Raw genomic sequence first — 13,437 nt, 5'->3', positions numbered from 1 at the left:
GGGTTGTTTTTCTTGGCTGTTTTCTCTGAGAGGCCTGCACAAGATGGAGGGAATGAAACCCAGTATTGAAGGGAATCTGCAGGATTCGGCTCAACTTTCAGCTCAGTGACCAGATGAAGGGCTGTTATGAATTTGGAGAAAGTTGTTATTTCAAACCATTTGGTCCTTCTTAAAACTATCAAATGTTAAATAACAGAATGGAATTCAAATGGGTGGAAATAAATAAAATATTTTTGTAGTGGAATATTTCAGATAAGACCTGTCCTCCTATTCATTTTTATGAAATTTCCTAAAGTAAATCTTTGAAAATTTTTACTTCAAGTTGAATGCTTGTATACAGTATTTAACACTTAGCGTTATGCTTTGCTTTATCTGCAGGCTTTGGAATAACCATAAAGTAGAACTTTACATTCATTTATAGAACATCTTTGGTATTAGTTTGGTAGAGAACCATCTATGTGGGATGATTTAAAGAAATCACTCATCACCAGAAAGTACATCCATATCAGCCTAAAATTTTTCAATAAGAGATTCTCATCACATCTAACTGTGCAAATGCCACTTAAAGAAATAGTATATTAGACTCCTTTTATTGCTTATTTACAACATGATAGTGATTGTGAAGCAGACTTTGAGAGAACGACTGAGATAAGAAAGTGGACAGCTGATGGATGCAATATCTGAGCACATACCAGATCAGCAGAAGAAAGGGAAGGTGAAGAAAGAGCTTAATACTATGCTGTTTTTAATCTGTTCTTCAGATTTTAGATGAAATTCACATATATTAATCCATCTCTCTCATCACTGCATGCATTTATTCTTTCATTCACGTAAATTTTCACTGAATCTCAGCTAGGTCTTGTCCTGGGGTCTTTGGGGATGAAAGGATGATAAGCTACAGCCCTGACCCTCTTGTGGGGAAAAGCAATGGCTCAGCAATGTTCCAAGTGTTAAGAGAGATGAACTTGCTGTGAAGAACAACAGGAAGAAGAGTAGTTATTTATGGCTGTGAGAGCTAAGGAAGGATTCAGAAGTGAGTCAGCACTTGAGATTGGCAAAGATAACTTCATAACAGGGCATTCCAGGCAGAGTAAAGACCACACTGCCTAGATCCTGAGGTGACAAAGAGCAGGGCATGTGTGAGTTGGTCAGGAATACATGAAATTTCAAGTCTAAAAAATCATAAAGAAGAGGTAGGACATGAGTCTGCACAGAAAGGTAACCAGATAACAAGGGTCTTCTGAACTTCCTAAAGGAGAGTAGACTTTGTACATGACTTTGTGACACCTTTCTCTTTTCATTTGTCTATGTCTCTATGATCATTACACAGCACTAATTCTTTAAATGTAAGTGTGTTTCAGGGTCTAGCCTTGACCCAACAATACTCTTCATTTTCTTGAGAAAACCTTGTGATCTAAAAATTGATGATGAATGCCAGATCCCTGCCACTAGCAATTACATTTATTTATTTGTTTGTTTGTTTGTTTGTTTATTTTGAGCTGCTTATTTCACTGCTTACTGGTTATCTCTTTTAAATGTCCTACCTGAACCTGAGGCTTTATTTACCCCAAAACTAAACTTATTACTGTCTACTTTAAGATAAGTCTTCTTCTTCATACGAAGGCTTCACTGCCCACCTAGTCATCCAAATTATAAAGCTCAGAGTTACTTGCAACCTCCCCCTCTCTGTGAATCTTCCATTCTGTTGGTTGGTAAATTCTTTCAACTCTACATTCAGGCATCTAGGTAAGTTCTCTCCATCCCCACTGACATTGCTTTGAGTTTCTTCATATGCCATTTAGATGAGGACTTCTCAAACTTTAGATGCACAAGCTAACCTGAAGAGCTTGAGACATAGCTTCCAGGGCCTGAGCACCAGAGATTCTGGTGTGGTATTCTAGGGTGAGGCTCCAGAGTTTGATTTACTAACAAGAACACAGGAATGCTGAGGCTTTTAATCCATGGGCCATCACTTGGATAACACCTGTTTAAACCAATCAATATGCTTTTAAACCATCCTCCCTGCTTTGACTCCACAAGTTGCAATGTTGTTTAAAAAGTTGTCATTCCAAAGCACAATTTTTATCATGTTGCTTTTCTGTTCCTACTTATTAGGATTCCAAGATTCCTACCTCATAAGGCCCAAATACATTCCCTTGCATGAAATGCCTTTGGCAGTCTGGCTCCAGGTTATTTTTCCAGTCTTATCTCTCCACTTTTCCCTACATCTCATAAGTAACTTAAATCATGTCTATTCTTCCTTGTTCCTATGATTTTGTATGTGCAGTTCCCTGTGCTTTGCAATGTTCACCCACTACAATTCACTTCTTCCATTCCCTGCTTCTTTCTCACTCCCAAATGGAACACTTCTACTTACTCCTGAAAACACAACTGAGGTATGACTTTCCTTGTGTTCCAATAACTCTTTATCCTTCTCTTGTGGGAATCAGCAGGCTTCATCTGTCTATTGGTTTCTCCCACAAGAATGTAGGCTCAAGAAAATAGACTGTCTTTTCTAAGCTTTGTTTCTCAAATACTTAGCATGATGCATGGCCTTGTCAAGCATCCACAATGTTGTTTAAACTAGAAGTTAATCCTACAAGTTCCCACAAGTTCTCCCAAAATGTGTCCCACTAGTCCTAGGAGATTTTTACAAGAAAAGGTTCTACGATCTAATAATTTGATAAATCATTAAATGTTTATAAAAGAGTGTACAGATTCTATGAAGGGTGAGTCAAAAAAAAAAAACCTGTTAAATTTTATTTAGCACTATATTACCGAAAAGCATGTGATTACACAATGCTTTATTCCTTTTCCATCACAAAGCACACATTAACAATATTTTCCATGAACATCATATGAGAATACTGTTGAAGCTATTATTAGTATGTTAGAAAGATAATCTTGGCAGCAGAGTGGAGAGTGGCAAAAGGGGAGGGGTAGACCAAAAGGCCAGAAGAACATGAATACTAGGAATAAATACCAAACATATGAAGTTAGCTAGTGAAGTAGGGGTGGGGGAAGAGACCGTAGCTTTAAGTGTTCTTATACAGGCAAAGACCAATGAAAAAATTATAGGTGGGAAAAAGGATTGAGAAAGACCAAGAAAGTTATTTAGCTATTAATGTGCTCTGTATCAGGGAAAAAGGTATGTTTCTATGAAGTACTAGACATTTTTGTGATCTGCACAATACATCATGCTTAATGAAACTAAATTTTTTTAAAAAAATAGTTGTTCAATAAGCTACAAACACTATATTTGTAGTAGGAAGCATTTTTACCTTCTCCTTTCATTTTTCTGGCTCACACAAAACACAGCTCAATAACCCTGGTTTTAGATAATTATTAAATATCTATTCATGGTGCCCCGAAATTATGGGTTTATTATAGTAGTTCCTAACCAAGATGATTTTACCCTCAAGACATTTGGCAATATCTGGAGACATTTTTGGCTGTCATACTGAAGGACAGCTGTTGGCAATGGAGAAGATAGGAACCAGAGATAATGTTAAACATCCCACAATGCTCAGCACAGTCCTAAAACAAAGAATTATCCAGCCAAAAAATATCAATAGTGTTAAAAACCTATATGCAATAAAAAAATAGATCAATTATTCTGACAATTGAAGAGCAGTGAGGGTTTTGTCTAAATTATTAGAAAAACAATCTCACTTGTGGGCTTTGCATTGTTAATATAGACCTAGACAGGTGGTGTTGAATAAGCATTAGTTAATTATTTAATCTTAGTTCTTTCTCTTCCAGTGACTAATTATAAGTAATTTGAATTGCTATGTGTGATCAACGATGTTAAAGTAGGACAAATGCACTTCTAATGAGACTGTATTAGACTATATTATTCCCTACCTCAAAAGAAGTTGTGCTGGTGTAGGAATGGAGAGGAAATGGCCCGAGTTTCTGAACCAGGTGTCTTGGGTTTGGGTCCTAGCTCTGGTGCTTACTGACTATAGCCACTGTAAGTTCCCTCTCAATTTCAGTTTCCCCACCAAGTCACTTTGAAAATTATGTGAGTTAATAACAAAGTTATATTCAACAAGTATTTATTTTATTCCTATTGTATGTCAGGCCATATCCTGACATATGCCGAGGAAACATTCTTTTATAAAACAGAACTCTCCAAGCTTAAGGAGTTGCAAATAGTTGGAGAGAAAGACAAAAGCAAGATAAATGAAATAGAGAATGTTGAGTGATGGTTAGCAGGATGGAGAAATGTGAAACAAACAAGAAAGGGTGTGCTTCAGGGTGAGTGTGTTTTAATTAGAAGATTGGAGATGGCTCTTTTTATTTAAGTGAAGACTTGGAAGAGGTGAGGAAGTAAAGCAGGCTGATTCTGGGGAAAGAGCGCCCAGCTAGAGGTGACAGCATTTGCAACCGTCCTGAGGCCATATCATGCTTGGAGAGTTCAAAGAACATCAAGAGAACCAGTGAGCAGGGGAAGAGAAAAGAGGAGGAGGTGTGCATGTGTGGCGGGGGGATTGTGTGGGACCCCAGAGACCATTGCAATAAGCTTGACCAGACAAATGTTAGCTAGTTATGATTATTGCTTTTAGGTAAAATGTCCCAATGTGCATTATAGCTCAAATAAGAGTGTTCCACAAGCCCTCTTTTAAAATTCTGTGCCCTTCTAAGAATGTTTTTAAAGACATCCTTCATTTAAACAAAATGGCAAGGCATCTAAGTGCAAAGGACACAATTCTAGAATTCTCATGGCCAATCTGCTCTGTGGGTTCTTTTCTTACGGCAGCCACCCACTCTGCCTGGGAGCCCCACTCATGGGGGAGCAGAAAAAAGTCAACACAGGATTTTCTCCCCCTCTTCATTTCTACAATAGGAATAGCTTTTCCAAGCTGCCTGGGAATTTAAAGTATAGCCTTCTTTTGTTGTACTGCAGATACAGTGGCTTTTTGCTCTTACAAATTCTTAGAAAAAAATTTATATTCATTCTGAAAACAGGAGAATTATATTTAAATACAGCACTATCACCTAATCTCTGAGTTGACACATTTAAATAATTCCTAAGAGTTTAAACAGAAATGTTCAAGAACAATTTTACTACGTGCAAAGTCTTTCCATGCCAAATCTCACTTCATGCTATTTCCTGCTCTAGGGCATGGGAGAAGCAGAACCAGACCCAGTATTTTCATTTTTGGTAAACACTCTTTTCCAATAAAACCATAAATAATAATAATTGTTAAAGATCTTAGCCTTCCCCTGCTCTCATTTGAATTTAAAGTTAAAAAGAAAGGAAACCCCTTTAATTTTAGAAATAGTTCTTGCTAACCTACTAATCACAACAAATTATTTTTATAAGTGAAAGTTTGAATCAGAGAATTTTAGCTTAACACAATGATTTTCAAACCCAAATGTTCCTTCTGTTTTTAAAATATATTTTCCCCTATTAAAACATGGTTCAGTTCTACTCCAAGTATAATAAAAAGAGGCCATGGTATAATTGGAGCCGCCTCTTTTATTCTGTGTTTTGCAGCCAACGGCCCTCAATAAAATTTCTCAGAGTTGGAGACATAAAACTGTAAACTAGTTAGAGGATCTTCATTTAACTGTTGGATTCAACAAGATAATTTAGCTTATTTTCCCACTCCCTGTATTTCATGGCTATAGAATAGACCCCTGCCACTGACTTGCTGCCATCACCCTGTCTGTCTTTCTGTCTGTCCGTCTCTGTCTGTCTCTCTCTGTCTCTCTCTTCCACCCTCCCTCTATCTCTCCTTCTCTCTCTCTCTCTCTCTCTCTCTCTCTCTCTCTCTCTTTGCCCTAAGGACTGACTTTTCTATAGTGAAATGTAACATAATCTGTCATGATCCAAAGGAAGCAATTCCCAAATTTGTGGTAATAATGTCTTAGAAACAAGGCAAAACTGTAGTGGGAGTCACACTGCTGCCCTAGGATGGCTAGAGATGTCCCTGCATCGGGTCAAGGATGAACAGAGAATCATTTCTTAACCTGCTTCACACACTGTTTTGGTTTATGTTCCAGAAGCCTGCTTAGTCCAAGAAGGACCTCCATCCTAGTATATCCAAACAGACCAAGTTGGCTTCCAGGAGGACTTGAATCTACTTGTTATTCCCTGTTTAATTTTTCATATTTAGGAATATATTCAGTTATCCAAGTGACATGGAAATGCTATTATGAGGGTCCCATTTCTGAATCACCCATTTATTCCTGTATGAAAGACCAGCTAAACCTACTCTTCCCTCTGTGCTTTATATCTCCTTTTTATATTTCTTTGCTTTTTTATTAAATTTGTGTGATGAAATATAAGGTTTTTAAAGACACCAATGACTTTCCCTTCTTTGTGCTACTGTGTCAGATTCCTTAAAATTTGTAGCTATATAATACATGAACTCTGGCCAGGTCTTAAGCTCTCCAAAAGATTCTTATGGGCTTCTTTATATTTTTCTGTTATGAAAATGAATAGATACATAGACACAGGTTCTTCTTCACAGGACTTTTTGCAAACAATATAAAGTATATTACATTTATACTTTTCTGTTCATTCTTTCATATAGAATCCTGTTTTTGTTCTAGCAAGGTCCTAAATAGAAAGATAGACGATGAAAGGAGAATTTTCTTGCAGAAAGATTGCAATTATGTTTATCTCTTAAGCTGTTTCAACCCTGATTTTGAACAGTCTATTCTGATTAGCACACCAATTATTTCTAATTTATTAAGGGTAAAATTATGGATGGAGCTTACTGCTGAGGGTGCAAGACAGACATTTAATGTAGTCTTATGCATATCTCCCAGCTCCCTTCAAACCTGATTTTGGTTAGGGTTTCTCTAAAAATAAGGAGGAGATTCTGAAAGTAAATCTGGGCCTGACACATGACAATGTCTCCACAGTCCTACGGAGGTTACGTTTCATCACTGGCCCTTGCGTCTGGAACTGGTCTTTTCAAATGTGGAATAGCAGTGGCTCCTGTCTCCAGCTGGGAATATTATGGTATGGAAACCTTTTATAAATATTGCCATGAAAACATTTGACACATAATTACTCTATATTTGAGATTGCTAGGAAAATAAATTTTGTGGTAAAATTCACCCCAGCATCACCAGGAAAAATGTAATCAATACATGAGGTGGTTCATATGATTCATTATAATCACCCTGCAACAATCAAAGAAATCTCAAGAGTGAGGAAGGATTCTTCTAAAATTCATTATGTCTTATTTTCTCCCAGAAGCTTGGAGGCTCTGAACCAAATCTTTTAAATCAGAGCTAACTCATGTTTTTGAAAGCGCACATTTGCAGCTTAACTGGCTTTTAAGCCAGTTAAGTGCAAAGTCCACCTGGGAACCAAGCAATTCACCTCCATGCTGCAGTTTGCAACTGCATCTCCTTTACTCCAGAAATCATAGAAATGAAAACTACGTTTGGGAAGAACCCTTCCTGCACTTGCCTATTTTTATGATTAACATCAGTGTAGAGTAATTATTTGAAAGTGATTCAAAAAGTTGTACAAAAATTGGATTTCATCAGAGCTTCTTCCCTGTATTGGGATAGAAATGAGATCATTGTGATTTTTAGAGAGGATCCAGGAAAATATGTGTGTGTATGTGTGTGTGCATGTGTGTGTGTGTGTGTGTGTGTGTGTGTGTATGCACGTGCGTGATGTTGAGGAGAATGGATTTAGGGACATATTTCATCTCAGATGAGAAAAGACATTGGCCAAGTGCTCAAATGGCTTCATTCCTGATTTCTTTTAAAGCATAAAGTCATTCAACAGCTTCATGCCCACCTCAGCAGTCCCCCTAAGATAGAGCAGTTCTAGAAAGAAAATGTTAGGATGTTCTTGCTCCTGTAATTTCTTCCTCCATTCTCTCTCTTGCCCTACTGAGTTGAACTGCACAGATAACAGACCTTCATTGAGGCCAATCGTTATGTAAACTAAAGCAAAATTTACCCAAGATTTTCTCATAGGAGAGTTGAGGAACAGTTATTAAAGAGTTATTTTTTGTTAATGAAATAACATGTATCATATGCAAATAACATGTTCTTACATATTTTGTAGCATCTATCTACACAGAACGATTCATGGGTTTCCCAACAAAGGATGATAATCTTGAGCATTATAAAGTAAGTGTTTTCTAATTTACTTAGTCCATTAACTTATTTCTAACATGCTAAATAATTTTAAAGTAGAAAACTAGGTTTTATAGATTTAATTCTGGGTCTCCAAGCAAAAATGATCATCTTTTGTTAACTGCAAAACACATCACTAGAAAGGATTTTTACCCCTTTGGGATTTTATTCTTTCTTTCCTCATTCTCCTTTCCCTAACCTCCCTTTTCCCAATCCTCCACCCCACCCCCCAACCCTTACACAGCTTGAGCGGGCATCATTTATGCCTAAGGTCTCACTCATATGTAACATATGACACATAAACTTTCAGTTTTTCAAACTAAGAATCAGATGGAAGTAATGCAAATGATGATGAAAATGTGTTGCTCCGACTCTTAAATATTTATCAACCAAAGCAATACATAATTTCAGTATTGGTGCTAAGTCCATTGCACAATGATTTAGCTAGTTTTCTATTAGAACTTGCAGCAACTAAAATGTTAATTTTTCCTCTTTTCCAGAATTCAACTGTGATGGCAAGAGCAGAATATTTCAGAAATGTAGACTATCTTCTCATCCACGGAACAGCAGATGGTGAGGTTTAAGCAAGACTCTTACACATAAAAATACTGAGCCAGCATCACTTTGTTTAAGAAACATTAAGCATCCTCCTATGCCTATGCTCGGGGTCAGTACCTAAGAGTCAGGGACATTTCCATATCTGAGTGTGATTACTCACTGCTGACAATGTCAAATGCATGACTAGATAATTGTTGGTGTTCATTTCCAGGCAGTACATTGTCACTCTATGCTTTCTGGTATTTAGCAGCACTTTAACTCTCTCTCTCTCTCCCTCTTTGTTGCAGATAATGTGCACTTTCAAAACTCAGCACAGATTGCTAAAGCTCTGGTTAATGCACAAGTGGATTTCCAGGCAATGGTACATAATTTTGTTTCACTCATGTTCATGGCCTTAGACCCCTCAAGCTAAAAGAAGAGGGTCTTATTTATCTATCTTTTAGTCAACCTGACAAAGAGACTGTAGAGTAAGCAGAACATTAGCAAATAAATTGTAGGTCTTTCATGAACTCCCTGAAACACCCTAGAGAAGCAAAATTACCTCTGGAGTTCCCACTTGAGTTATATAAAATAAGGGAGTTCACAAGATCAAATGATATTTTATCCCAAACATCAAATAGTTCTGCAATCCTATGTACATAAGTTCATATAAGTACTTAGAGTCCCTAGAAAACCTAGGATTCTCAAAGCAGCCAGAAAATCCTGGATATTCAGTAAAAAGCAATTGCAGAATGTTATCAGAACCGCCAAGGCTCCCTGAAGTCACACAGTCCCCATTCAGGGTTAAAGAATCTTTTCACCTGTATCAGCTCAGCACCTGGCACATGCCCCACCCAACACAGCTCAGATTTTTACTGAGCAAATGGATAAATGAGCTCAATGTAAAATCCAGTGTGCATGAGGAATGGGAAATGGAAACAGGACAAAATAAGACAGAAGCCAAGAGAAGGAGAGCAGTCCTTGGTAGCCACATTGTTACCTCTTCAGTGAGCATAGATTCTCCCTCAATTGCTTGCTTATATGGAATGAGAAGCCAGAAAGGGAGCTCTTTTATCTTTTGTAAATTTGTTTGTGTATTTTAACACTTTATGAAGAGTGAGGTGAGACTTTTTCTTATTTTTAATGGTGCATTTATAAAACATAACAGATGCATTCACTTTGCCATAATCATACATGCACATGACATAATTTGATCATTTTTCTGACCTTTTTTATTGTGTTCCCCAAAGAAAATTCAATCTAGTAAATATATAGAATTATATAACCACTGCCACTTTTATTAACGAAAATAATAATCTTATTGGCATCTCTCCCAACAATGAATTTTAAAATTATATTGTTATATTATCTGTGATACACCCCCCCCAGTTTTTCACAATGTTGTTTTTTACTCCCATAAGGGGTATTTATGGTCATATGTGATGCACAATATTGGGAGTTTTCTGTAACAGAGAGGAAGTCTGTTCCTCATAAAATTTCTGAGCTATAAGCCTTCTCAGATAAAATTAAATCCAATGCCTTTGTTTTTCAAATGAAAAAATTAAGTTCCATAGATGCAAAGACCAGATCCAACACACCAACATGGAACCCATGCTTCCTGATCTTGATGCCTCAAGATGCTGGACACTGTGAAAATTCAGCCTCTAAGGTCTATAAAATATAAGTTTAAAGGATATAAAACAGTGGGGATGTTAATAAAAGCTCTGTAGTTCTTCCTGCTCTAAATGTTCATGTGTAACATTCTTTTATTCATTCAAATGTTCTTAGGTAGAATTTCCCGATAATATTTAAAAAAAAAAAAAAAAAAAAAACAGCAGGTCCTGGGAGTATACAGAAACATCAAAGTTGTATGCATTTTGTGACTACAGGAGTAAAACAGGCTTCTTTCCTTTTCTATTTCAGTGGTACTCTGACCAGAACCACGGCTTATCCGGCCTGTCCACAAACCACTTATACACCCATATGACCCACTTCCTGAAACAATGTTTTTCTTCATCAGACTAAAACTGATACAGATACAAGCCTGTATCACAATCTGAAAACTTTATATGAATGTCTCAGACCGTTTGCTCGTGTACTTTTATGTTGTAAAATGCTGGTATAAACAAACAAATGAATGTTTTTCTAAAGGATGGCAAAAATTTAGGAAGTCTCAGAAGTTCAATATTGTTTACATTTTCTGATACTCTGTGGAAGGAGAGAAAAGGAACCATGCATTTTCCTTTGGACACATCGAGTATTTTTTTCAACCTGTTTATTTGATAAAAATAAATAAATAAAGTCAGAAGTTCAAGTGCTATTTCATGTTGTTTGTGTTCATTAATTTCAGGTTCTGGGTTCTATCACAGAATGAAGTGTTGTACACAGCAAGTGTGTGAATAATATCTTGATGGTCATGGAAGCAAAGAATCTAGAAGCAGTTTGGGATCTTCAAATTCTGGAGCAAATAGCTCAGAGTAGGCAAAAACATAGTTCAGAAAATGCAGTGAATCAAGTTTGAGATGTTTGCATTATATGCTCTCCCTCCAAGAAATGTTTATTAAATTTCTCCCAGATTTCTTTAGCATTGCCAAAAGCATTGGGTAAGGATAAAGTCAGACTTTTGAATTCATACTTCTTTTAAGAAATGCTTCAAATTTGGAAATGTGCCCATGTCATATCCCTTTTTCAAATTAATGATAGTAAGTGCCTTCAGATTACTAGGCTATAACTTAACTAAGAAAACAAATAAATAAAATAGATACCAATAGCTAGAGGGGAAATTTTGATATCTATGAAATTTTTCTGGGGTTTTAGTTCTATATTATAAAGTTCATTTTGGGAAATTAAAAAAAAAAAAAGCTGTAATAACTGCAATCCTGAAAGCAATGCTCTGCCAGTTAACTGTCACCATCAATTAGAAACTATGGGCAACTTGCCATTTCTATGATTGCCACAGAATTTTAAAGATCCATACCAGGTCACCAGAAGATATTCTTTCATGAATGTTGGAAGTATCCACCAAGCCACTCTGACCAGAACCAGGAGATTTTTCACTGGTATGTCTCTCAGCACTGAACCACCCTGGATTATTTTTCTCCATTTCTAGCTTAATTCTTCCTTTCCAGTTTCAAGTCCCAGTACTCTCATGCCTTCTTTCATGTTCTGTAGCCAGAAGAACCCATCAGGAATGGAAGATTACAGCAGGAAGGGGCTTCAGGGATCATATACCATAGTCTTTTCTAGAATTTTCAGGCGTTTCTCAGTCCAGTGCTCTTTCCACTGCTGCCTTCTAAAACCATGCCTCCCACTTAGGCCAAATAGCCCCACCTCACACAGCAGGAAGGGGTCCTTTGTGGTGGTCAGGGAGCCCAGAGAGCACCTTTACTGACTCAAGATTGAAAATAGCCCCTTTTCTCTACCTGCATCCAATGGCTGATGCCCTGAGAGTAAAAGGAAAGTACCACCTTCTTTGTCTATCTCCAAAGAGCAGCCTCACCATTCAAACTCTCCCACTGTGGAGAGAGACCAACCAGTAGTCATTTTCTAATACTCAGTTTAGGGAGACTACAAGGTTCAAATTGCATCTTACCTATGTGATGAAGGAAAAAAAAAATATAGATATAGATATAGATAGATCTTCAATTTCTTTTCTCTGTGAAATTCGAAAAGTTCGATTCTCCAGTCTTAGACCTTTACATCCATAGGCACAGAAGACACTTCTAAGAGACAAATCTGTCATGTCATTTGCCTACTTAGAAACCTGCAGTGATTATCCATGGTCACACAGAGCCTTTGATGACCTGTCCACATGCAGATTTCCCACACTCTCCTAACATCAGCCTCTAGAAGCCCAATATCTCCTCAAATACATCATGTTCTTCCACACACTTCGAAATTCTTGTGGTATTTGCCCGCCTGTGATAGCCACTCTGCATATGCGGCTGTTTCAATTTAAATGAGCAAAAGTGAAGATAAAATTCAGCTCTTTGGTCATACTAGTCACATGTCACCAGATAGTGACATGGTAGTCACTAGAGACTACCATAATAGACAGTGTACATGTAGAATATGTCCATAATCACAATGTGCTATTGTGACAACACTGTCATAGAGAAATCTTCATAGTCTCTGTCTTGGAACACAGCATATTACAGAAGCTCACCAACTGTTGAATGAATGAATGAATGCCTCTATTTCATGAAAATTCAGGTTTCACACATTACTGTTGATGGATCCTACCTGAGTCCAGGTCTTCCTCAGGACTCTCAGCATATATTCTTTCACTTATTCATTCGACACGTGTTGAGTCTGACTGTATATCAAACATTGTGCAAGACTTTGTAAAGCAAGGCAGCAAGTGGAAATTTTTTTAACTTATATTTTTTACAGCTTTCCTAGATTCCTCTTTGGGTTTTTCTGTTTTTTAAAAAGTTAGCATATAGTAATAATGACCTTTTACCACATTTTAATCTTTGAATCTATTTGGAGCGGGGTGTTCTAAAACCCTGATAAATGCTGTAAAGTATAATCATTCCTTACTTATCACAAACTTGAGATTTGCATTCATTCATTCATTTATTCATTCAACAAATTCAATTATGAGTCATTGTTTTAGATACTGTGTATGACAAAAAAACAGAAAGAAGAAAAAAATTCTAGTATATGTAAGAGGGGAAATCATAGAACGAGTTCTAAAAGTAATCACAAATTACAGTACCACAATGCTGGCCCCAGGGCTATTTATAAAGGTCCAAAATTATAAATGACCGTCTAGTATTT

At 36.9% G+C, this 13,437-nt stretch overlaps 1 protein-coding gene across 1 annotated transcript in view; it reads left to right on the top strand.

The window, feature by feature from the left end:
* Fap (fibroblast activation protein alpha) overlaps positions 1–10,975 on the top strand; it is a 71,494-nt gene extending 60,519 nt beyond the window's left edge. Inside the window, exons 22-26 of the mRNA XM_026393088.2 lie at positions 6,880–6,979; positions 8,048–8,112; positions 8,619–8,691; positions 8,964–9,037; positions 10,579–10,975. Of these exons, the coding sequence (XP_026248873.1) occupies positions 6,880–6,979; positions 8,048–8,112; positions 8,619–8,691; positions 8,964–9,037; positions 10,579–10,680 (414 nt within the window). The 3' untranslated portion in view covers positions 10,681–10,975. The remainder of the gene's footprint in view (positions 1–6,879; positions 6,980–8,047; positions 8,113–8,618; positions 8,692–8,963; positions 9,038–10,578) is intronic.
* The last annotated feature ends 2,462 nt before the right edge of the window (positions 10,976–13,437 follow it).

The sequence above is a fragment of the Urocitellus parryii genome, chromosome 1, assembly GCF_045843805.1.
Source record: "Urocitellus parryii isolate mUroPar1 chromosome 1, mUroPar1.hap1, whole genome shotgun sequence".
NCBI classification, from domain to species: domain Eukaryota; kingdom Metazoa; phylum Chordata; class Mammalia; order Rodentia; family Sciuridae; genus Urocitellus; species Urocitellus parryii.
The sequence above is the reverse complement of the archived record's forward strand: the minus strand, read 5'-3'. Positions and strand labels throughout refer to the sequence as shown.